General features: G+C 43.5%; 1 protein-coding gene and 1 pseudogene across 6 annotated transcripts in view; both read left to right on the forward strand.

Moving 5' to 3' along the window:
* The window catches only part of WNT8A (Wnt family member 8A), a 48,688-nt gene that overhangs the window by 17,669 nt on the left and 7,046 nt on the right, over positions 1-23,973 (forward strand). For 2 of the 6 annotated variants that reach the window (XM_038552279.1, XM_038552274.1), the window contains exons 1-3: positions 22,894-23,142; positions 23,234-23,267; positions 23,501-23,639. In XM_038552279.1, the coding sequence (XP_038408207.1) occupies positions 23,075-23,142; positions 23,234-23,267; positions 23,501-23,639 (241 nt within the window). In that variant the 5' untranslated portion in view covers positions 22,894-23,074. Of the gene's footprint in view, positions 1-10,401; positions 10,557-22,891; positions 23,143-23,233; positions 23,268-23,500; positions 23,640-23,973 lie in introns of those variants that run through there. The other 4 variants (XM_038552278.1, XM_038552277.1, XM_038552276.1 and 1 more) reach the window with 3 other exon arrangements.
* Positions 4,337-5,253, forward strand: LOC100855733 (annotated as a pseudogene).

A 23,973-nucleotide genomic window follows, 5' to 3' on the forward strand; every position in this document is an offset into this window, starting at 1 on the left:
TGAGCCAAAGGCAGACACCCAACCACTGAGCCACCCAGGCATCCCAAAGATTTTTTTTTTTAATTTGAGAGAAAGAGGAAAGAGAGTGGTGGGAGGTGAGGAGAGAATTTTCAGCAGACTCTGCACTGAGCCCAACATGAGGCTCAATCCCACAATCCCGAGACCATATCCTAAGCCAAAAATCAAGATTCGGACACTTCACAGACTAAGCCACCCAGGCACCTGCTGTCTAGCTTTTTTTTTTTTTTTTTTTAAGATTTTATTTATTTATTCATGAGAGACACAGAGAGAGAGGCAGAGACACAGGCAGAGAGAGAAGCAGGCTCCATGCAAGGAGCCCAACATGGGACTCAATCCCTGAACTCCAGGATCACGCCCTGGGCCGAAGGCAGCTGCTCAACCCCTGAGCCACCCAGGCATCCCTATTGTCTAGTTCTTAAGTGTGTGAGTTTATAAACACAGACTAGCCGGACTGTCAGAGATAAGCACTCACCTATTACTCCCACCTCATCCACAATTACTTCATTCTTCCTGTCTCGGTTTCCTTATTTGCAACCTAGAATTTGATCCTGCCTTCCTCCTTCCCAGGAAGTTTAGGTAGATTTTTGATGCAAAAGCAGGGCCAAGAGCTCTCCAATTTTTTTTAAACCAAATATCACCAGACAAACATTCTATTAGACTTAAATCCTATAAGGAATAAAGCTCTCAGTAAACCCGTCTTCCTGCTATCAAAACCCCATTATTTAACAGAATCAAGAACAAAAGATTGTTTGATGTATGCTTCAAAAACTGTTTGCAGGGGCGCCTGAGTGGCTCAGTCAGTTAAGCGTCTGCCTTCAGCTCAGGTCATGACCCCACTGAGCCCTGATTTGGTCTGCTCCCTGTTCAGGGGGGAGAGAGTTTGCTTCTCCCTCTCCCACTGCCCCTCCCCCTGCTTGTGCTTTCTCTTCTCTCAAATAAATAAATAAAATCTTTTTTTTTTTTAGATTCATTTATTATTTATTCACGAGAGACACAGAAACACAGGCAGAGGGAGAAGCAGGTCCCTGCAAGGAGCCCGATGCAGAATTTGATCCCAGGATCCCAGGGTCATGCCCTGAGCCAAAGGTAGATAGACGCTCAACCACCGAGCCATCCAGGCATCCCTAAATAAATAAAATCTTAAAAAAAAAAAAAAAAAACTATTTGCAGTTAGTGATGAAAGTCAAGGGAAAGGAAGGCAGAACTCCTGAGACAGACTTGTTTCCATGGTAAAAGTTCATTCTCACCTAAGAACTGATAGGCAAACAGGCATGAAAACCACTCTAATATCAAATATTGAGAACTGAATATTGGAGAAGGGAGCCCTGTTTCCACACTACAGGCAGAGGCTATTTGGAAACATAATTATACCTTTTATTCTAAATTGATTTAAACTTAAAATTGATGGAATATAGAGCGCTGGACTGTTCCATGGTGTTGTTTTTTTAAGGGCTTAAAAACAGCTGTTTTCTTTCTTTCTTTCTTTTCTTTCTTTCTTTCTTTCTTTCTTTCTTTCTTTCTTTCTTTCTTTCTTTCTTTTAAAGATTTTATTTATTTATGCATGAGAGACACACACACAGAGAGAGGCAGAGACACAGGCAGAGGGAGAAGCAGGCTCCATGCAGGGAGCCCGACCCAGGCAGGACTCGATCCCGGGAATCCAGGATCACGCCCTGGGCTGAAGGCAGGAGCTAAACCACTAAGCCACCGAGGGATCCCCCCCTTTTTTTAAACAGCTGTTTTCTAGGGAAAGAGACTAGAGGAGGATTGACTCCCTTTGGTACAGTGTAACTCCCACACAAGACTCTCTCTGCTCTGTGGCCAGCCTATTTTAAACCCAGTCCAGACTGCACCTAACAAGTTCCAATTGTCTCCGAATCTGTGGCAAACTCTCCAAACTCGAATTCTACAGAAGAGCAATGTTACCACATTGAAACAGGACTAAAAGATGGAGGGATAGGGTAACGGGGTGACGGGCATTAAGGAGGGCACATGAGGGATCCCTGGGTGGCTCAGTGGTTTAGTGCCTGCCTTTCGCCCAGGGTGTGATCCTGGAGTCCCAGGATCAAGTCCCGCATCAGGCTCCCTGCATGGAGCCTGCTTCTCCCTCTGCCTGTGTCTCTGCCTCTCTCTGTGTGTGTCTCTCATGAATAAATAAATAAAATCTTAAAAAAAAAAAAAAAAAAAAGATGCAAGTGTCTTAAAAAAAAAAAAAAAAAGGAGGGCACATGAGGTGATGAGCACCGGTGTCATACCCAGATGATAAATTATTGAACACTACATGTGACACTAATAATGTACTACATGTTAGCTAATAGAATTTAAACTTAAAGAAGAAGGAAGGAAGGAAGGAAGGAAGGAAGGAAGGAAGGAAGGAAGGAAGGAAGGAAGGAAGGAAGGAAGAAAGAAAGAAAGAAAGAAAGAAAGAAAGAAAGAAAGAAAGAAAGAAAGAGAGAGAGAGAGAGAGAGAGAGAAAGGAAGGAAGGAAGAAAGAGAGAGAGAGAGAAAAGAAAAAAAAGAAAACAAGACTAAAGACAAATCCTCTGGAGAGAATGGACTTGTATTTGGGGATTCCTGGGGAAATACACTGTGCAAAGTATAAACTGTGATGAAGAGACGAAGGGACCCTGAAAAAATTATTGCTCACCTTGGTGGTTTTGTCCCAGGTGCTTTATAAAATCTTTCACGGGGCACCTGGGTGGCTCAGATGGTTAAGCATCTGCCTTCTGCTCAGGTCATGATCCTAGCGTCCTGAGATAGAGCTCTGAGTTGGGCTCCCTGCTCCACCTTTTTCTCTGTCTGATTCTCTGTCTGCCTCTTCCCCTCTCCTTGCTCATGTGCTCACGTGCTTTCTCTCTTTCTCCCTCTCTCTTTCAAATACATAAATAAAATCTTTTTAAAAACCCAAACTTGGGTCACCTGGGTGGCTCAGTTGGCTGAACATATGCCTTCAGCTCAAGTCATGATCCTGGAATCCTGGGATCCAGCCCCATTTCGGGCTCCCTGCTCAGGGGGGAGTCTGCTTCTCCCTCCAACTGCTCGTGCTCTCTCTCTCTCTCTCAAACGAACAAAAATATTTTAAAACTAACTAACTAAAGAAATAAATAACCCAAACTTTTATCTGTGACACCTTCACTCATTCAGGTGGCCTGTATGCAGCACCTCCATGTGCCTAGTACTACTATTATAAAGATATGTCAAACACCTCTTGATTCATGCTTAGCTCCCACCACCACCAGAAATAAGCAGAGATAGCTCCCTGTTCCCTTTTGCGAGCTTCCTTAATAATTTTTACCATTTGGGGCACCTGGGTAGCTCAATCAGTTGAGCACCTGACTTCAGCTCAGATCATGATCTCAGAGTCCTGGGATCGAGCCCCAAGACAGGCTCCACACTCAGTGGGTAGTCGGCTTCTCTCTCGCCTTCTGCCCCTCCCCTCCATGTCTTCTCTCTTTCTCTCCCCTTTCTCTCTCTCTTTCTCTCAAATAAATAAATAAAATCTTTTTAAAAATATTTTTTACCATTTGTTGAGCACCTACAGTATGCCAAGTACTTTCCATATCAGAGGTCCCCAAAATTCCTCTGTTCACAGAACCATAGGAAAATTCAATAAGCTTGCCACCATTCCCTTGGGCCAAAGGAAATACCTAACAGCTCCATGTAGTAAATAATTAGATCCAAAAACACTAAGATGCATTAATATACTAACAACTTAGTAGTTGTTTGAAAAAATATTTTTATTTTATTCTTAAATAACTACAAGTATTTACAAATGGGATGTTCACACCTATAGTACACTGCTCAGCTTCTTAATCGGATTGGATACCATCGCCCTCCTTTTGTGTTCCACGCAGATTTTCACATGCTACTTGCCTTTTATCGTACTGAAAACCTCGCTTTGTGAAATAATACACAAAGCATCACAAGGCGTCAAGTAATATAGTGCAATCTAATGTTGAAATGACAAGCTACCTCTGCTTCATTGTGTTTGCCTCAGAAATTTGAAAAATTCCTCGGTGGTCTGGCGTGACTTCACTGCAGAGCTTTAGGGTGCCTGAACACACAGTTTGAGAACCATGGACATACACTGCTTCCCTTCAACTTCAAAACAGCTGTGAGTACAGCTATACATTTATAGATCTGGGCAACCAGGCTGAGGACAGTTGAATAATTTGCAAAGTTCACATAGTTAGTAGGTGGTGCTGGATCTAAATCTAGGCCTGGATCTTGCGTCCCCGCGTGTGTGCGCCTAACCTCAGCTGGTCCGCCCGAGACCCCCTCCGAGCGCCAACCCTAGTCCCCTGCGCGGTCCCATTTGCGCTCCAACAAGATGAAAGAAACTATCACGAGCCAGGAGAAACTCGCCAAACTGCAAGCACAACTGCGCATTGGTGGGAAAGGAACTGCTCGCCGAAAGAAGGTGGTTCATAGAACAGCTACAGCAGATGATAAAAAAACTTCAGTTCTCCTTAAAGAAGTTAGGGGTAAACAATATCTCTGGTTATTGAAGAAGTGAATATGTTCACAAACCAAGGAACAGTGATCCATTTTAACAACCCTAAAGTTCAGGCATCACTGGCAGCGAACACTTTCACCATTACAGGCCATGCTGAGACAAAGCAGCTGACAGAAATGCTACCCAGTTTCTTAAACCAGCTTGGTGCAGACAGTCTGACTAGTTTAAGAAGACTGGCTGAAGCTCTGCCCAAACAATCCGTGGATGGAAAAGCACCACTTGGGGGATCCCTTGGTGGCTCAGCGGTTTGGTGCCTGCCTTTGGCCCAGGGCGTGGTCCTGGAGTCCCAGGATCGAGTCCCAGGATCGAGTCCCAGGATCGAGTCCCACATCCGGCTCCCTGCATGGAGCCTGCTTCTCCCTCGGCCTGTGTCTCTGCCTCTCTCTCTCTCTCTCTCTCTCTGTGTGTGTGTCTCTCATGAATAAATAAATAAATCTTAAAAAAAAAAAAAAAAAGGAAAAACACCACTTGCTACTGGAGAGGATGATGATGATAAAGTTCCAGATCTTGTGGAGAATTTTGATGAAGCTTCCAAGAATGAAGCAAACTGAATTGAGTCAACTTCTGAAGAAGATAAAACTTGAAGAAGTTACTGGGAGCTGCTATTTTATATTATGACTGCTTTTTAAAATTTTGTTCATGGATCTGATAAAATCTAGATCTCTAATATTTTTAAGCCCAAGCCTCTTGGACACTGCAGCTCTTTTCAGTTTTTGCTATACAAAAACTTTATTTTTTGTATATTCATTCTTTGCAGCTAATTAAGTTGAAGAAGCCTGGGAATAAAGTTTGAAACAAGGTTAATAAAGTTCTTTACCTAGGAAATAATAAATAAATAAATAAATAAATAAATAAATAAATAAATAAATAAATTTATCTAGGCCTACTGGACTCAACATCCTGTTAATCGTGCTACCTCTCACCAGCTTTGCAGGATATTAGAATCACAGACTCTCAGATCTGGAGGGGATATGAGGCATGATATAGTCTCAGCACGTGGAAAACCAATGCCTGAAAAATGAAATGATCTGACCAAGGTGCACACTGCTTAAAGGCAGAGCTGGGGCCCAGGCTTCCAGGCTCCTAGTCTAGAGCTCTCTCCATTCCAACAGCCTACCATCCTTTTAGGAGGGTTTAACAGGAGGAGAAGTGTCCCCAAGAAGAATCTGCCCAATAAGTACCCATAAGTGGGGTCTCATGGGGTCCTTGGAAGCAAAGAAGGGCTACCCTCCAAAGATCAGAGGCTGCTGTTGGGGTACATATGGTAACTTACTTTCCTCCCTCTGGTGTCTTCCATTTGGAACTAATCTTCAAGCTAATCACTGCTCTCTCTGCTCTTTTTGGGCATCTTGTCGCTATCAAGTAAAGCCCCACCACCTGAGTCCCCTCTCCTCTTGACCTTCCTCCCATAGTTCAGGGCAGGGCTTCTGAAATGCCCAGGAGAATGATGGTTCTTCTTCTCATTGGTGGTCTTTGCATTTCTGTTGCAACAAGGAACCATTTGTGCAAGAAATGTTTCTGCAGTTTTAAGAAGCACTAAAATAAGCAAATGGCAAACATGTTAAGGTCATGCAAAGGTATATCTGAAATTTCCAAAGGAATTTTAGAGTTACAAATTTTTCATGAAAACAATAGCTCCCAGAAAACATCTTCTTGGGTTCCACGTTCCCACTGAGCTGTTCATAAGTATCAACTGCAGGTAAGAACGGGGACATAAGAGGTCCCTGGGTGGCTCAGTGGTTGAGCATCTGCCTTTGGCTCAAGGGGTGATCCTGGGGACCTGGGATGGAATTCTGCATCAGGCTCCCCTTCAAGGCTCCTGCTTCTCCCTCTGCCTGTGTCTCCTGCTTCTCTGTGTGTGTCTCTCATGAATAAATAAAATCTTAAAAAAAAAAAGGGGGGGAATGGGGACATAGGATAGCAGATCTTCCCATCCTACTATCCACCTGACAACTATCAAAAAAACAGAAAAAATAGAAAATCCCTTAATTTTCTCTCTGCAGTTTTATGTTTTCAGAACAGGAAGCTCTGGATTCAATTTTTTTCTGTGCAGACATAAAACCATTTCCTGGCTGGGCATTAATCCTCCCCTGCTTTTGCACACTCCTCTAGAAGACATCCCACACTCTTCTTCTATAGAAGCCAAGAGCTGAAAGCACTTGTTCAGGAATGGACAGCAAGGTCAGGATGATGATGATGATGATGATATTCAACTCTGGACATGTACTGTGTGCCAGGCCAGGCACTGTGCTAAGGGCTCTACATTTATTATTTATTTTCTTTTAATCCGAAATTTTATTTTTAAAAAATTTTTATTTATTTATTTATTTGATAGAAAGAGAGAGCTCAAGCAGGGGGAGCAGCAAAGGGAGAGGGAGAAGCAGATCTCCACTGAGCAGGGAGTTTGAAGTGGGGCTGGATCCCAGGACACTAAGATCATGACCTGAGCTAAAGGCAGATGCTTAACTGACTGAGCCACCCAGGTGGCCCTCATATGAAATTTTAAATGACTTATTTTCAAATATATACACAGAATATGGCATAAAGCATATATATAAAGTATATATATAAACATAATATATATATATATTTTTATATATTTTAAAATAGTTATAAAGCAGGTGCCTGCCTGGCTGGCTCAGTCAGTAGAGCATGTGGCTCTTGATCTCAGGGCCATGAGTTTGAGACCCATGTTGGGTGAAAAGCTTACTCAAAAAAAAAAAAAAAAAAGTTACAAAGCAATAGTCATGTAACATCACTCAGATCAAAAAAACAAAACATCACCAACACCTCAAAAGCTCCTCTCCCATCACAACCCCACCATTGTTTGTAGAGGTAACTTCTATTCTAATTTTTATAATCATCATTTCTTCATTTTTCTTCAAACTTTTACCAACTTTGACATAGCCATAAATAATATGTGGCTTAGACTATAAATCGCTTCCCTCCAGGATTCAGCCTCCTATTCCAGGGACCTTTGCTGCTCAGACTTCCCTTCACATCTTCCTGGCAAATCCTCTACTTCCTGGATTCTTCATCTAGCTGCTTCTTGAGAAACAGTAAAAAGCCAAAACTGCATATCTGAAATGTCTTTACTGTATCTTCAAACCTGATTGATAGATAGACTCAGAATAGAATTCTAGGTTAGAAACCAATTTCCATGGGACATTTGAAGGCATTTCTCCATTGCCTTTTAGCAATGGGATTTGCTAAAAATCTACTGGGATTTTTGAGATATCTGATGTCATTCTTATTCCTGTTCCTTTCTGGATGCCCTGTTTTTCCCCTCTGAAAGCTTTCAAGATCTTTTGTTTCCTTTTTAAGTTTGTTTGTTTGTTTGTTTGTTTAGTGATCTCTATATCCAAACGTGGGGCTTGAACTCACAATGCTATGATCAAGAGTCACATGCTATTCCAACTGAGCCAGCCAGGCGCCCCTGAGATCTTTACGCAGGATCTGGAATTTGGGAGTGATGAATGCTATACTGTACAATCCAGATCCCACTTCAAGAATGCAGGACTTAGGGATCCCTGGGTTGCTCAGTGGTTTGGCACCTGCCTTTGGCTCAGGGTGTGATCCCGGAGTCCCGGGATCGAGTCCCGCATCGGGCTTCCTCCATGGAGCCTGCTTCTCCCTCCTTCTGTGTCTCTGCCTCTCTCTGTCTCTTTTTGTGTCTCTCATGAATAAATGAATAAATTAAAAAAAAAAAAAAAGAATGCAGGACTTATCTCCCTCAGCTTCTGGGAATGCTGCCATGACCCTCAGCTATCAGTCCTCTTTGGAGAATGCTTTGGCTGAAGAAAACCTCCAGGACAGCCTGTACTGCATAAGCGACAAGATGGGAGTACGAAAGGTCCAGCTCCCTCACCACAATTGGCAAGTTCTGAAGGCTCATCCCAGCTCTACAGCTCCCCATGGGAGGTCAGCTGAGGTCTTCCCTGGGCCTGCAACACAGCCCACTTCTTCCTCTGCCCCATCTTGTTTCCTTCTCCTTCCTTCTATAAGTGTCGACCCCAAGAGCACTGTCTCATAAACACCCTGCCTGCTACTCTCCATCTTAGAGTTTGCTTCCTGGACAACCCAGCTTGAAACTACAACATGCTTTAGGTCCTTCTGCATTCACCATGTTGAACAATCCGTTGGCCGCATATTATTAGCTAATGTTTACCTTTACTGTGAGTCTGATGGCATTGTGCCTAGTTTATAGATGCACAAACCCAAGCTGTGGAAGCACAAAAACTTGCACAACAAGGCCACCCGGGTAGTAAGTAGCAGAAAGGGGATTTGAAACCAAGTCTGCCTCAGTGCAAAATCAGCACAGTGTTTGGGGCACCTGGGGGCGCTCAATGTTTGAGCATCTGCCTTTGGCTCAGATCGTGATCCTGGGGTCCTGGGATCGAGTCCTGCAACAGGTTTCCCAAGGGAGCCTGCTTCTCCCTCTGCCTATGTCTCTGCCTCTCTCTGTGTGTCTCATGAACAAATAAATAAAATCTTTTTTAAAAAATCAGTGCAGTGTTCATTTCTGGAGTAGCTGGGGAGTTTTGGCTATGCACCCAGGGTTTCAGGCTTTCTGAGGAAGGAAAGAGAAGCAGGCATCAGAATGAGTGGGTACACAGGAGTTAAGCACCCAGTATGAATACAGTTCTCCATCTTCTTTCAGGGCAAGGCATTTTGTTCCTATGGGAGAGCACTGACTCCGCAGGCTATGATGGATGTTGTGCCATCAGGAAGCATGGCATCCACTCAAATGAAAGCTGCATGTTTCTCCATGAAAAGTTATAATAAATATTGGACTGGTAAAAAAAAGAAAGAAGAAAGAAAGAAAGAAAGAAAGAAAGAAAGAAAGAAAGAAGAAAGAAAGAAAGAAAGAAAGAAAGAAAGAAAGAAAGAAAGAAAGAAAGAAAGAAAGAAAGAAAGATACAGTGGGGAAACAGAGGTTCTATCTAGCGCTTTTCTCATCTGACAAAGATTTAATATTTAATTTTATTGCCAGCCAAGTTCACGTGACATTGGAAAGAGTCCTTCTGGACCTCATTTTTTCTTTTGGCAAAATTTAAAAAGTGAAAATAGACAAATCCCATGGGTTTTAAATACTTCAAGAATCATGGGATGCCTGGGTGGCTCAGTGGTTGAGCGTCTGCCTTCAGCTCAGGTTGTGGTCCTGGGGTCCCGGAATCGAGTCCCGCATTGGGCTCCCTGCAAGGAGCCTGCTTCTTCCTCTGTCTGCGTCTCTGCCTCTCTCTCTATCTCTCTCATGAATAAATAAAATCTTTTAAAAAAAAAAGTCCTAATCTGTAAGAAAGGAGAGTCTTTGTAAGAATTTGGTGGTCCTCTAGCCCTTGGGTGAACCTTCTGGTGGTGACACTGGTTCTGCCCACACTCAAGACAAGCTCCCACAGAAAGTGGATGTCAGGGCAGCCTGGGCAAATTTCTGTATTGTTCCATTAGTGCTAGAAGGGCTCTCTGATATCACGTGGTCCAGGTACTATACTTTACCAAATGAGGGGGAACCCTCAGGCTCAAAGGGAAGACTCAGTGGCAGATGCAGAGATAGAAACCAGGCCTCCTAATGGGATGATCAATTGCCTCAGTTTTCCCAGAATATGGAAACCTTGGTGTCAAACTTGGGCAAGTCCAGGGAAAAACATGATGAGTTGGTCATTCTGCTTCTTGATTTTGCTTGTCCAGTGCTTTCTATAAATATCTTCAGGAAGCTGCATCATTCCCTGCTGATCCCAAGCTCAAGAAGAAAGTTTGTTTGTTTCCTTTAACTTCCCTTTCAAGTCTTACACAGAATTTTTGTGCACTGTGTGCTCCTCCTTATTGCCTATTTCTCTTCATTTCCTTTCCCTTGTTTTCTCTAGGAAAGTTGAGTCTGCAGGGCAAGCAGGGTGACAGTCCTTGAGGAATTGGGAGGGCATGAGTTTATCTCCATAAAACCAAGAAGTCCTATGACTGCATCTCAGTGGTCAAAATGATGTCCAGAGAGCAAAGCAGTATTCCTCATATCACATGGAAGGTAAGAGTTAGCCTTTGAGTAAGTAGACAGCTCCTGAAAAGGTGTTATTTCAGGGCCAGGGATGGTTCTGTGCTGTCCCTCCAACAAACACCTCTTCTTACTCCCTCAAGTCAATAATTCCATCATCAGGGCAGCGCCGGTGGCTCAGCGGTTTAGCTCTTCCTTCGGCCCAGGGTGTGCTTCTGGAGTCTCGGGATCAAGTCCCGCGTCGGGCTCCCTGCATGGAGCCTGCTTCTCCCTCTGCCTATGTCTCCGCTTCTCTCTGTGTGTGTCTCTCATGAATAAATAAATAAAATGTTTTTAAAAATTCCATCGGGGGGACACCTCTGTAGCTCAGTGGTTGAGTGTCTGCCTTAGGCTCAGGGCAGGATCCTGGGGTCCCAGGATCTAGTCCCATATGGGGCTTCCTTCATGAAGCCTGCTTCTCCCTTTGCCTGTGTCTCTGCCTCTCTCTCTCTGTCTCTCATGAATAAATAAATAAAATATTTTTTAAAAATTCCATCGGGGATCCCTGGGTGGCTCAGCGGTGTGGCGCCTGCCTTTGGCCCAGGGCGCAATCCTGGAGTGCCGGGATCGAGTCCCTCATTGGGTTCCCTGCGTGGAGCCTGCTTCTCCCTCTGCCTGTGTCTCTGCCTCTCTCTCTCTATGTCTATTATGAATAAATAAATACCATCTTAAAAAAAAATTTCCATCATCAGAGTTTAATTCCTGCAGCTTAGCCAAAGACTTTACTCTCATTACATGCAAATGTCCCTTGCAAAGGTTAATGAATCAGCCATCCATCTCTCCGAAGAAAAATACTTTCTCAGAAAGTATTCCCTGCCTTTCCAGTGCACCCATCCTAGTCTATGTTCACAGTTCAGGCTCACATGCACATGCAAACTCTTCACCAGTCTGCATCTCCTCTACCTACACTCCCTGTCATGTCCCCACAAGCTGGGGACATCCTTCCAACCAGCTCCCATTATAGGGTCCCATGAGAGCAGTGTCTCATAGAATAAAGTCTGAACACCTCTGCTTGCCTGTGAAGACCTGTCTGATTTGCTAATGGGTGTGCTCTGACGTACAGAGCCTTGGTTTCTTGGTTCACAGATATAGTCACAGAGCCTGACCTGGGGCACAGTTTGCAGGGATGCTAAAAAAATATATACATGTTGATCAACTAACTGATTCAGCTCCTTCTACACACATTTATCACTTATGATTTCCTGACTGAAGCCTCCTCTCACAAACTCCCAACAACACCCTGACTTTGCACACATACTCAATAGTCAGAAATTTCTGTTATACCTTGGTCCTTGGGCTTTTTTTTTTTAAGATTTTATTTATTTATTTGGCACAAAGAGAGAGAGAGTACAAGCAGGGGGAACAGCAGAGGGAGAAGCAGACTCCCCGCTGAGCAGGGAGCCCAAAGCAGAACTCAATCCCAGGACCCCAGGATCACAGCCTGAGCCAAAGGCAGACACTTAACCGACTGAGCCACCCAGGTGCCAGTTCTTGGGCTTTTTAGCCTGGAAATCCCTGCTTTCATCTCCATCAACCTAGTCAGTCTACCTGTCCTTCAAGATCTGTTCAAGGGGATCCCTGGGTGGCTCAATGGTTTGGCCTTTGGCCCAGGGCATGATCCTGGAGTCCTGGATCGAGTCCTGCATTGGGCTCCTTGCATGGAGCCTGCTTCTCCCTCTGCCTGTGTTTCTGTCTCTCTCTCTCTCTGCGTGTGTCTCTCATGAATAAATAATAAAATAAAATCTTAAAAATAAATAAATAAATGAATAAATGAATAAATAAATAAATATCTGTTCAAGTCCTGTTTCTGCCGCAACCCTTTGTGAGGATTCCAACCTGGCATAGCTCCTCCTTTGCTGTTGTGTTCACCTCTCAGCCGGCACTCTGGCTTAAGTAGTCCTGCATTTCTGCACTGCCCTGGTGCTGCAACCTTACAGTACTGTCCCTCTGCTGCTTTTGCTGGCATTGCTTCGGTCTTCTGCTCTTTTCTCTGAATCCCCTCTCTCAGATGGTTCATACAATCTCACAGCTTCAACTATTCCTTCTCCATAGGAGATCTGAAATCTAGACACTCAAAATTCTGTCCTTTCTCTGCAGCTCCTCAGCCAAATTTCCAGCTCCCAAACATTTCCATTGGGCTTTGCTGCCATCACTTTTTTCACCAAAAGAAGCCCTGATTTCTCAGGTCATGCTATCGCCTTTCTCTCCAGTCACATAGGCTGGAAAAATGCTAGGACTGAGGAGGAACGAGGAAGAATGGTAAATTAAGTAACGAGAACTGGTCAGTTCTTCTTAAGAGAGATCTGCCAATATCTTTGGCACCACCTCCACCACCAACTCATTGTCCACACAGCAGTCAGAGTAATCTTTTAAAAATGTCAGTCAGGGGCAGCCTGGGTGGCCCAGCAATTTAGTGCCTGCTTTCGGCCCACGGTGTGATCCTGGAGACCTGGGATCGAGTCCCACGTTGGGCTCCCTCCATGGAACCTGCTTCTCTCTCTGCCTCTCTCTCTTTTTCTCTGTGTCTCTCATGAATAAATAAAAAAATAAAATCTTTAAAAAAAAATGTCAGTCAGGGTGGGACACCTGGATAACTCAGGTAAGCATCCAACTCTTGATTTCCACTCTGGTAATGATCTTATTGCCAACTAAGCCATTCAGGCACCCCAGAATATTATTTTTTAAAGCATTATTCAAAGAATAAGATAAAACTCTTAGATATTAAAGATTTGATGCAGAAATTAAAAGAATGTAATCTAAAGGTTGGAAGATGGTGTGCCAAGGTGAGTCAGTCAGTTAAACATCTGACTCAATTTTGGCTCAGGTCATGATCTCTCAGGGTCATGAGCTTGAGCCCCATGTCAGGCTTTGCACTGGGTGTGGAGCCTGCTTAAGATTCTCTCCCTCTGGGATCCCTGGGTGGCGCAGCGGTTTGGCGCCTGCCTTTGGCCCAGGGCGCGATCCTGGAGACCCGGGATCGAATCCCACGTCGGGCTCCCGGTGCATGGAGCCTGCTTCTCCCTCTGCCAGTGTCTCTGCGCCTCTCTCTCTCTCTCTGTGACTATCATAAATAAATAAAAATTTAAAAAAAAAATTAAAAAAAGAAAAGATTCTCTCCCTCTTCCTCTGCTCCTCCCCCCACTCTACCCAGCACACACACTCTCTATCTAAAAATAAATAAGTAAACAAAAATAAATAAAGGTTGGAAGAAAAGTTGAGGAATTCCTCCTAGATAATAAACCAATAAAACAAAACAAAAACAGATGGAGTCCAGGCAAGAAGAGATAAAATGATAAAATGAAAGGATCAGCCAAGGAAGTCTGTTATCCTCACACAAACATACAAATACAATTGTAGAAAAAGAACATAGAAAATGAAAGGAGGGATCCCTGGGTGGCGCAGCAGTTTGGCGCCTGCCTTTGGCCCAGGGCGCGATCCTGGAGACCCGGGATCGAATCCCACGTCGGGCTCCCGGTGCCTGGAGCCTGCTTCTCCCTCTGCCTATGTCTCTGCCTCTCTCTCTCTCTCTGTGACTATCATAAATAAATAAAAATTTAAAAAAAAGAAAAGGAAAGGAAAGAAACTATCAAAGAAATAATACAAGAAAGTTTACCAAAACAAAAAGACATATGTTTACAGACTGAAAGAATGCATGAGTACTAAACAAGAAATAAAAAAGTTGTAAACCAAAGCCACATCATTGTGGAATTTCAGTATGCTGAGGAAAAAGAAAAGTTTCTACAAGTTTCCAAAGGGAGTAGGGGGAAGAAGCACAGGTAACCTATATAAGACTAGCATTCAAAATGGCATAAATTTCTCAACAGCAATACTGGAAACTAGAAGATATTGGAAAAATGACTTCAACATTGCATGGGAAAATTATTTCCAACCTACAACTCTATACCCTACCAATATATTAATCTAAGAAAAAAATTAAATATCAACAAGCGAGAGTAGAATAAAGATTTTCAGACATGTGAGGTCTCAAAAAATGTGTTTCCTATGCACCCATTCTCAGGAAGCTACTAAAATATGTTACCCACCAAAATGAGGGAGTAAACAGAGATTAAAAAACATAATATTTAAGAAACAGGATGCATAACAAAGTGGAGAAGCAAAGTGAACCCTATCCTGATAGTGAAAAAAGATACTCAAATGACAGCTTTTCAGTATGCAGAGAAACAGCTCAGCCCGACTGGAGCGGGTATGAGAATTCAGTGTCTTGAGAGGCATTTTAGAAGAGTGGCACAATTAGGGGCTGAAGTGGTAATAACTACATAGAAAAGAAGCAAACAACAAAAGAAAAGAAAACTATTCATTCCAGGCAAGACAGAAAGACTTGTAGGGAAAGAAAAGTAAGGCTGGTTTACCACATGCCCCTCCTCTAAATAGTATTTATATAATCATAGTGTAAACACTGAACACTTTCCTTTTTTTTAAATTTTTATTTATTTATGATAGTCACACACAGAGAGAGAGAGGCAGAGACATAGGCAGAGGGAGAAGCAGGCTCCATGCACCGGGAGCCCGACGTGGGATTCGATCCCGGGTCTCCAGGATCACGCCCCGGGCCAAAGGCAGGCGCTAAACCGCTGCGCCACCCAGGCATCCCACTGAACACTTTCCTAAGTAAAATTATAGTTTAACTATCTTGGGAGATGAGAGAATGAAAAAGATGGATTTCTATTTGGTAGATGGGGAAAGAAAAGAGAGGCAAATCCTCAACTTCCATGGTGGGAAGTCAACAGGTAATACCTAAAATTGAGGAATTAATAAATAGGATTCAAATATATTTTGTTTAGAAATATAGAAGTAGGGGTACCTGGCTGGCTCAGTTGGTTGAGCATGTGACACTTGACCTTGGGGTTGTGAATTCAAGTCCCAATGAGTGTAGAGTACTTAAAAACAAAATCTTAAAAGTAAAATTAAAAATTTTTTTAATTAAAAAAAAATTTTTTTAAGTTAAAAAAATAAATAAATAAAAACGTAAAATAAAATCTTTTAAAAAAAGAAATGTGGGGCAGCCCAGGTGGCTCAGCGGTTTGGCGCCACCTTCAGCCCAGGGCGTGATCCTGGAGACCCGGGATTGAGTCCCATGTCGGGCTCCCTGCATGGAGCGTGCTTCTCCCTCTGCCTGTGTCTCTACCTCTCTCTCTCTCCTCTCTGTGTTTCTCATGAATAAATAAATAAAATCATAAAAATTAATAATAATAATAATAAATAAAAATATAAAAAAAGAAATATGGAAGTAATACTAATAGCAACAAATAAAAAGAATTGAAAGTGGTTGCTTCTTAAGAAGAAAAAAGGGGGTATAATTGAAGGCTGTGCTTTTCTTAAATCCTATAAAACTTTTAACTCTTAGGAGCATGTTTTTTATTTAATATAAAAATTAAGAAAAAATAAGGTCGATTGTTTTGTAGTGTCACAGAAAGGGGTCCCTGAGGAAAAATTCAAAACCAAGCTGAGGAATAATAACACAGTTCTACTTTTTAAATTACATATGTATAAGGGAACCTGGCTGGCCCAATTGGTAGAGCATGTGACTCTTGGACTCAGAATCATGAGTTCTATCAAGCCCCAAGTTGGGCATGGAGTCTACTTAAAAAATTAAATAACAGAGCAGCCCAAATGGCTCAGTGGTTTAGCTCTACCTTCAGCCCAGGGCCTGATCCTGGAGACCCGGGATCGAGTCCCACATCGGGCTCCCTGCATGGAACCTGCTTCTCCCTCTGCCTATGTCTCTGCCTCTCTCTTTCTGTGTCTCTCATGAATAAATAAATAAAGAAAATCTTTTTTTAAACAATAATAAATAAATAAATAAAGTTAAATTAAATTAAATTAAAATAACATGTATATATCAACATGCAGAAAAAAGAATCCACACTAAAATTCATAATGGTTATCTACAGGGAATGGATGGGTGAGACTCATTTTTTAGATTATGTATTTCCATTTTGTTTAATTTTTTTGGTAACGAGCATGAATCATATATACAAAATTTTTTAAAGTTCATTTGTTCATGCATGCACATCAAGTATTTATTTGGCTGATAACTACCTTAATTATGCCTTACACTCACAAGCACAAGTTTTTCAAGGATGGAGATCATTTTAGAAGCTTTACTGTATGTGCCCCACCGTGCCAACCAATGGGCTGGCCATCCATCAGGCAGGTTCATACAGGCTGAAATTACAGTAGTGAAGCTTCCATCAGAGCAACAAGAAGCCTGTTGTACCATCTACTGTCACCAGATGGCAGGTCTCCATCAGAAGTCCCATTCTATGGACTTTTTCTCATTATTTTCATTCCTTACTCCACCAAAGTAATTTATCTCATTGTATTATTATAAATTGTTTAAACGTCTCTTTCAGACCAGACTGAAAACTTGTCCAGGATAAAAACATCAACTAAGAGACTCCTGGGTGGCTCAGTTGGTTAAACATCTGCCTTTGACTCAGGTCATGATCCTGAGGTCCCAGGATTGGGCTCTGTGTCATGGTCCCTGTTTCTCCCTCAGCAACCACCTCCCTCCCACACACACACACTGCTCATGCTCTCTCACTCACTCTCAAATAAATAAATACAATCTTTAAAAAAAAAATCAGCTAAGGGTAATTCATATTAGACTCATAAGTGTTGAGTCCTGGCCTGAATTCAAGTAGATACATTTTTTTTAGAATGAATAGATGGATGAATACTTCTCTGAAAACTAAAAATCCCACAATCATCTCCATACTTTCTTCCCCAACAATCAACTGAAAAACATTAATTGGGAATTTCTGTGTCCTATCCAAGGCTCACAGATGGGAGTTTAGAATGGTGAGAGAATAAAAAAACAGAATAAAGAAGTTTTAACCACCTGATATCTCTCTTCAGAGGAGCTCCTCCAACTCCAAACCTTCCAAGGCTAATAGTGAAGATATACCTTCTGCCATCTGGGCTTCTCCATCCAATGGGAGAAACTGCTGTTGTCCCTTGAGAGATCCCCCTGTGATTGGGATTTACAAAGCCTACCCTACAGAGCTTTCACAATGATGAAGGAAGCATCTTCAAACATGAAACAGTAATAGCTTGCAGATTTAGATCCTCTGATGGACCCCAGCCCTCACAAGCCCATGTGTTCAACAGACAACTAACTGTTTCCATTTCCCATACAGGAGGCCCCCTTTTTTTCTTCCCCACACCTGGAACTCTGGATCTGAGAGCCAGAGAACTTAAAGTATGCTCCTCTTCCTTCCTTGGACATACTGTGTGTGGAGGAACTTTGCAAGTCATTGAGAAGTTAAATTGGGGGGACCAAAGGGAGGGTCCAGGGTTCAAGCAGCTGTGGCATTTCGACTGGGAGTTGAGGATCCCCAGGGAGTGGGAAGAGAGCAATCTCCAAGGAGAAGGGGTGGAGACCAGAGATTGAAAGTCCCTGAGCTCTGCTCAGTGTCACACTTTAGAAGAATATGCATGGAGGTATATTCTCCCCCCCTGCTCCATCCCCCCTTATCTAATTAGCAGAGGAGTGTAAAAAGTCAGAAATCCTATCTCTCTTTCTCTTCTGTTATTTCTGGCTACCTCCACTCACTCACTCTACTGCCCCCATTCCAACTTGCTCCACAATCTAAGTGGTGCTAGTAGGGTCAGGGCCCTGGAAGGAGCCTGGAAAAGAAAAGTAGGGGAACCAGGAATTTGGGAGTTTAGTGAGAGTGTGCATTCGGAAAGAAACATTGGTCTAGGATGCACACCATCATCGTTGTAGGGTGACCAATCACCCAGCTTGCCCAACACTGCCGGGATGTAAGCACTGCAAGTTCCACTCTATGGGAAATCTTTCATCTAGAGCAAACCAGGATGGTAGGATCCAAGTGTTCTTGGCCTCAACTCACTGTGTAACCATGAGATGTCTCCTCTCTCTGGGCTTCATGTAGTTCAGAAAATGGGACCCTCTAGCTCAGATACTCTACTGTTCTTTGGATGGCCTCTAGATTTCCTGAAGCTGGGCACCACAAGGGCAACTCTGGCTTATTCCTCATTGATTATAATCCCCAGAGCTTTCCCTAGGATTCTTGAAACTTCAACATCCTTGAACAGTAGAGGTAGAGGGGGCCTTTAAGACTATCTGATCCTGGGCAGCCTCTGTGGCTCAGCAGTTTAGCGCCGCCTTCAGGCCAGGGTGTGATACTGGAGATCTGGGATCGAGTCCCACATCGGGCTCCCTGCATGGAGCCTGCTTCTCCCTCTGCCTGTGTCTCTCTGCCTCTGAGTGTGTGTGTCTCTCATGAATAAATAAGTAAATAAAATCTTAAAAAAAAAAAAAAGACTATCTGATCCTACTTCCTTTCTAGTTCTATGAACACCTTTCCAGAGGTACATGCATTTGTTCATTCATCATAGTTAAATATACACCTAAACCTCTATTTACTGTTTACTAGGTACTAAGCTCCTTGAGGGCAGGTAGCAAGATTTATGGCTCAGCAAGAGTGAAAGCCTTGCATATAACAAAATGATAAATAGATGGTGTTCAATTCCACATCGAAATCTTTTGCACTGTATCTCCCAGTGGCCTAGAGGGAGGACACAGGGCTCTAACGGTGTGCTGTGGGGTAGTTTGTCCCAGTTCAGAAAGCTGGGACAGGAATTTTGCAAACTGGTTGTTAAACACAGTCATTATTAAAAATTAAATTACATGGGGGAGCCTGGTTGGCTCAGTTGGTATAGCATGTGACTCTTGATCTTGGGGTCATGAGTTCAAGCTCCATGTTGGGGATAGAGATTACTTAACAATAAAACCTTGAGCAGCCCGGGTGGCTCAGCAGTTTAGCGCTGCCTTTGGCCCAGGGCCTGATCCTGGAGACCCGGGATCAAGTCCTACGTCGGGCTCCCTGCATGGAGCCTGCTTCTCCCTCTGCCTGTGTCTCTGCCTCTCTCTCTCTGTGTCTCTCATGAATAAATAGATAAAATCTTTTTTAAAAAATTAAGTTTCGTAACCAATAAAAACAAAGAGAACAAGTACTCAAAATTCATCTTTTCCTGATTACTTTCTGATATTTTACTACTATCTACACTCTTTTTTTAAAGATTTTTTATTTATTTATTCATAAATAAATAGAGACACAGAGAGAGAGAGAGAGAGAGAGAGAGAGAGAGGCAGAGACACAGGCAGAGGGAGAAGCAGACTCCCTGCAGGGAGCCCTACAAGGGACTGGATCCCGGGTCCCCAGGATCACGCCCTGGGCTGAAGGTGGCACTAAACGGTTGAGCCACCCAGGCTGCCCCTATTATCAATACTCTTAAGGTAATTTACATCTATTATAGCTATATGATAGAATATTACATAATGATGTGGTACTGTTCATCTCTTCCCAAGCCCACGTTGGTAGTTTGAAAAAGGCCATGGTGGGAGTATTTACACCATGGAAATCAGCAAACACTACCAATCATGGCTCCTGACACACCAGAACTGGTTGTTAAATACCTGTCTACCAGCACATCACTGGTTCAGAGACGTTATGGCCTTGTGATGGTACCACTCTATCTCCCTGTCATCATCTGCTCTGGTCTTCAGATCCAGATCTCCCTCTCTGGAAAAGAAAAACGAAGAGTTGGATCATCACTTAAAAACTAAAGAGATAGGGATGCCTGGGTGGTTCAGTGGTTGAGCATCTGCCTTTGGCTCATTGCCTTCGGCTCAGAGCATGATTCCAAGGTCCCAGGACTGAGTCCCGCATCAGGCTCCCCATGGGGAGCCTGCTTCTTCCTGTGCCTATGTCTCTGCCTCTCTCTGTGTCTCTCACAGAGACACAGAGAATAAATAAATAAAATCTTAAAAAAAAAAAAAAAAAAAAAACTAAACTAAAGAGATAGGAGCATGTGGCTGGCTTAGTCCATAGAGTTTAGTCTTAATCTTAGGGTTGTAAGTTCAAGCTCCACGTTGGGCATGGAACCTTTTTTTTTTTTTTTTTTAAAGGAGAGGGACACCTGTGTGGCTTAGTCTGTTAAGCAGTTGAAGGAAAAGTTCAACATTCTTTTCTTTTAATTTATTTTTAAAGATTTTATTTATTTATTCATAGAGAGAGAGAGAGAGAGAGAGAGGCAGAGTCACAGGCAGAGGGAGAAGCAGGATCCATGCAGGGAGCCCAACGTGGGACTCGATCCCGGGTCTCCAGGATCACACCCCGGGCTGCAGGCGGCTCTAAACCGCTGTGCCACCGGGGCTGCCCAAGTTAAACGTTCTTAAGAAGGAAAAGTTAAACATTAGATTCTTGACTGGAGAAAATAGTAAGCAAACTTCGGGGCTTTTCCCAAGTGACTCAAGTCTCAGATACTTCTTTTCCCCAAGGAGAGGAGCCCACAACCAAGCAAAGGAAGACAGCTTGCTGGGCTCAGAGGCCGAGCTTTAAGTCCATTAAGGACATTTTGCTTTTGTGACATTTGCGCCCATCCTCTTAGAAAAATGTAACAGGAAAAAATATATACAAAATAGGAATCCAAACGTCTTATTATTAGATTCAACATATCTAAAATTATACATCAGGGCACCTGGGTGGCTCAGTTGGTTAAACGTCCAACTCTTGATCTCACCTCAGGTCTTGATCTCAGGGTTGTGAGTTCAAGCCCTATGTTGGGTTCCAGGCTGGGCATGGAGACTACTTTTAAAAAAATTAAATTAAATTAATAAAATTGCATTTTAAAAATAGTAAAAAAAAAAAAAAAAGTAAAATAAAATCACTACATCAAATCATTGTAAAAATTTCTAAATACTGGGACACCTGGGTGGCTCAGAGGTTGTGTATCTGCCTTCAGCTCAGGGCATGATCCCAGGGTCCTGGGATCGAGTGCCACATCGAGCTCACTTCATGGAGCTTGCTTCTCCCTCTGCCTGTGTCTCTGCCTCTCTCTATGTCTCTCATGAATAAAATAAAATCTTTTTTAAAATTTCTTAATATTTTCATTTCTGTACTTAGTAACAGGTAGCAGTTTACAGAATGACACCAATCCTAGCCCATAATTTGAATGCACTGCCCTAAAAAGTAAAAAAGCCAGAAGACTCCTTGGCTCCTGGAACTCCTTTGATGAGGGGATGTCTGAGCTCCCTTTTTCACCAAATCAGGCCCTGGGGGGCTGGGATGTAATCTGGATACCATGGAAATGAGTCATGATGGTGACCTCCTGTTTGTATTTTCCTCTGAGTCTCTCTGGACTGCCTTCCCCAGTCCTAGAAAAGAGCTCCATCAACCAAGGAAGATCTTGACTCCTTGACCCCAAACCTATCTAAATGGTGCCTCAGGTCCCTATTAGGTAGTGGTCACAAATTTCTTTCATTAATTTGTTTGTCATCCAGGCATCTTCTCAAGCACTTAAGTGAATCTAAAGGAGGGATTCCTGGGGTGCCTGGCTGGCTCAGTTGGTAGATTGTGTGACTCTTTTTTTTTTTTAAGATTTTATTTATTTATTAATGAGAGACACAGAGAGAGAGAGAAAGAGAGAGAGAGGCAGAGACACAAGCAGACTCCATGCAAGGAGCCCGACATGGGACTCGATCCTCGGTCTCCAGGATCACGCCGTGGACTGAAGGCGGCGCTAAACCACTGAGCTACCCAGGTTGCCCAGATTGTGTCACTATTGATCTTGGGGTCATGAGTTCAAGCCCCAAGTTGGGCACAGAAATTACTTAAAATAATAATAATAATAACAAAAAATTAAATAAAAGAGAAATTCCTGCCTAAGGAGCTGATATCCTAGCAACAAAGTGATGTGAAAAGGGCATTCAGTTTTTCAAATACAGCCCTGGGTGGCCCAAAGGTTGATTTTCACATATAAAATGATAAACCCTCCTAGGAATGAAGGAAATTAGCCAGAACTTAGAATGTGGTAGAAGGGCCTGTTATGGAGATGGGCTCTGAAATGTTTCTGCTCCATGGTCCCATGATTCCACAACTTTACAGCCACCAAGGAAGGAGATAGGAAAGGTGTATCCATGTACTTTGGTAAAATGAGTAGGAGGGTGCACCAAATAGGGTTCCCCCTGTAAGTAGGAACACTTGGGGAAGAAGGCAGGACAAAGAGTGAAGTCTGGGTGACAGATGAGGACACGGTAGCTCACAGGAACTAGTGACCTACTTTCAGGGTTAGGAATCTCATCTGCTCTAGGCTCCAAGACTCTAAGAAATTGAACCATGTAGCAGAAAGAGAGCAGTCTGATCTATAGAGGAAAGAAACCTCAAGGGTAGGGAAAGGCTTCAGCCCCTCGGTCAGCCTGGGAGGGAAGAAGGGCTGGTGGGGCGGGGTGGGGCGGGGCTTTCCTTGGAGGCTTTGGGGCTGAGTCCTTCCTTTCTGGTCCCCCATTGGGTCAGTGGATCCTGCAGCCCTGCCAGGGAAGGACAAATGAGAAGAGCTGTTGGTTTTTCCCCTTTAGCCATTCAGAATTTTCCCACATAAATACCGAGAAAGACCCTGCTCTCCCCTCACTTCTCAGGAGTTGCCCCTGGGCTGGACCTGGCGCCCTCAGGGTGAGCAGGGCCATGGGGGACCTGTTTATGCTCAGGGTGGCCATGGGCATATGCTACGCCACCTTCAGTGCCTCTGCCTGGTAAGTACTTTCCATCCACCTTCCCCACCCAGGAAGCTCCCATGATCTCATTCCCATTCACCGCTGCTTCATTTTTTTCTCTTTTTGACAGGTCAGTGAACAATTTCCTGATAACAGGTCCCAAGGTAGGATGATCTCTGGCTTCTGTTTTTAGCCACCCAGGTTCCTAAGGGAACTCTTTTTGAGGAAAGAAAAGAGGGAAGGGGAAGGAGACAGTGACGGAAGTTCCCCACCCAGAGGAACCCATAATTGTTCCTTCATGGAGAGCGAGCCCACCTGAGTCCTGCTTGCCCCCCAGCAGCCCCGGACGACCTGACCCAAGTCAGGACTGACCTTCATAGTACTTTCCCTTTGCCAGGCCTATCTGACCTACACCACCAGCGTGGCCCTGGGCGCCCAGAGTGGCATAGAGGAGTGTAAATTCCAATTTGCTTGGGAACGCTGGAACTGCCCGGAAAGTGCTCTCCAGCTCTCCACTCACAACAGGCTGAGAAGTGGTAAGTTGTGCACTCGCACAAAGGGGTATATTGTGCATGGTGATAGTGCGCTTGCTGCACGTGTACGTTTTGTGTGTACGTTTGTGTGACATGTATACGCACAATGAAATGAAAACGTTATCAGTGATCTACTGACCTGCCACTTCCTGGCTGTGAAACCTTGACCGAGTTACCCCTCCCCTTTTTCAACCCCAGTGTTGTCATTGGGTCAATGAGGCCAGCTCTATTTAGCTCCCCAGGAATACTAGGAGGGTTGCATGGGGTGGATACAAAGGTATTTCCATACAAATGTCATCATTTCTCTATTTTTTTAAAATGCAGGGCTGTATGTGTG

This window comes from Canis lupus, chromosome 11, assembly GCF_011100685.1.
Source record: "Canis lupus familiaris isolate Mischka breed German Shepherd chromosome 11, alternate assembly UU_Cfam_GSD_1.0, whole genome shotgun sequence".
Lineage (NCBI taxonomy): Eukaryota > Metazoa > Chordata > Mammalia > Carnivora > Canidae > Canis > Canis lupus.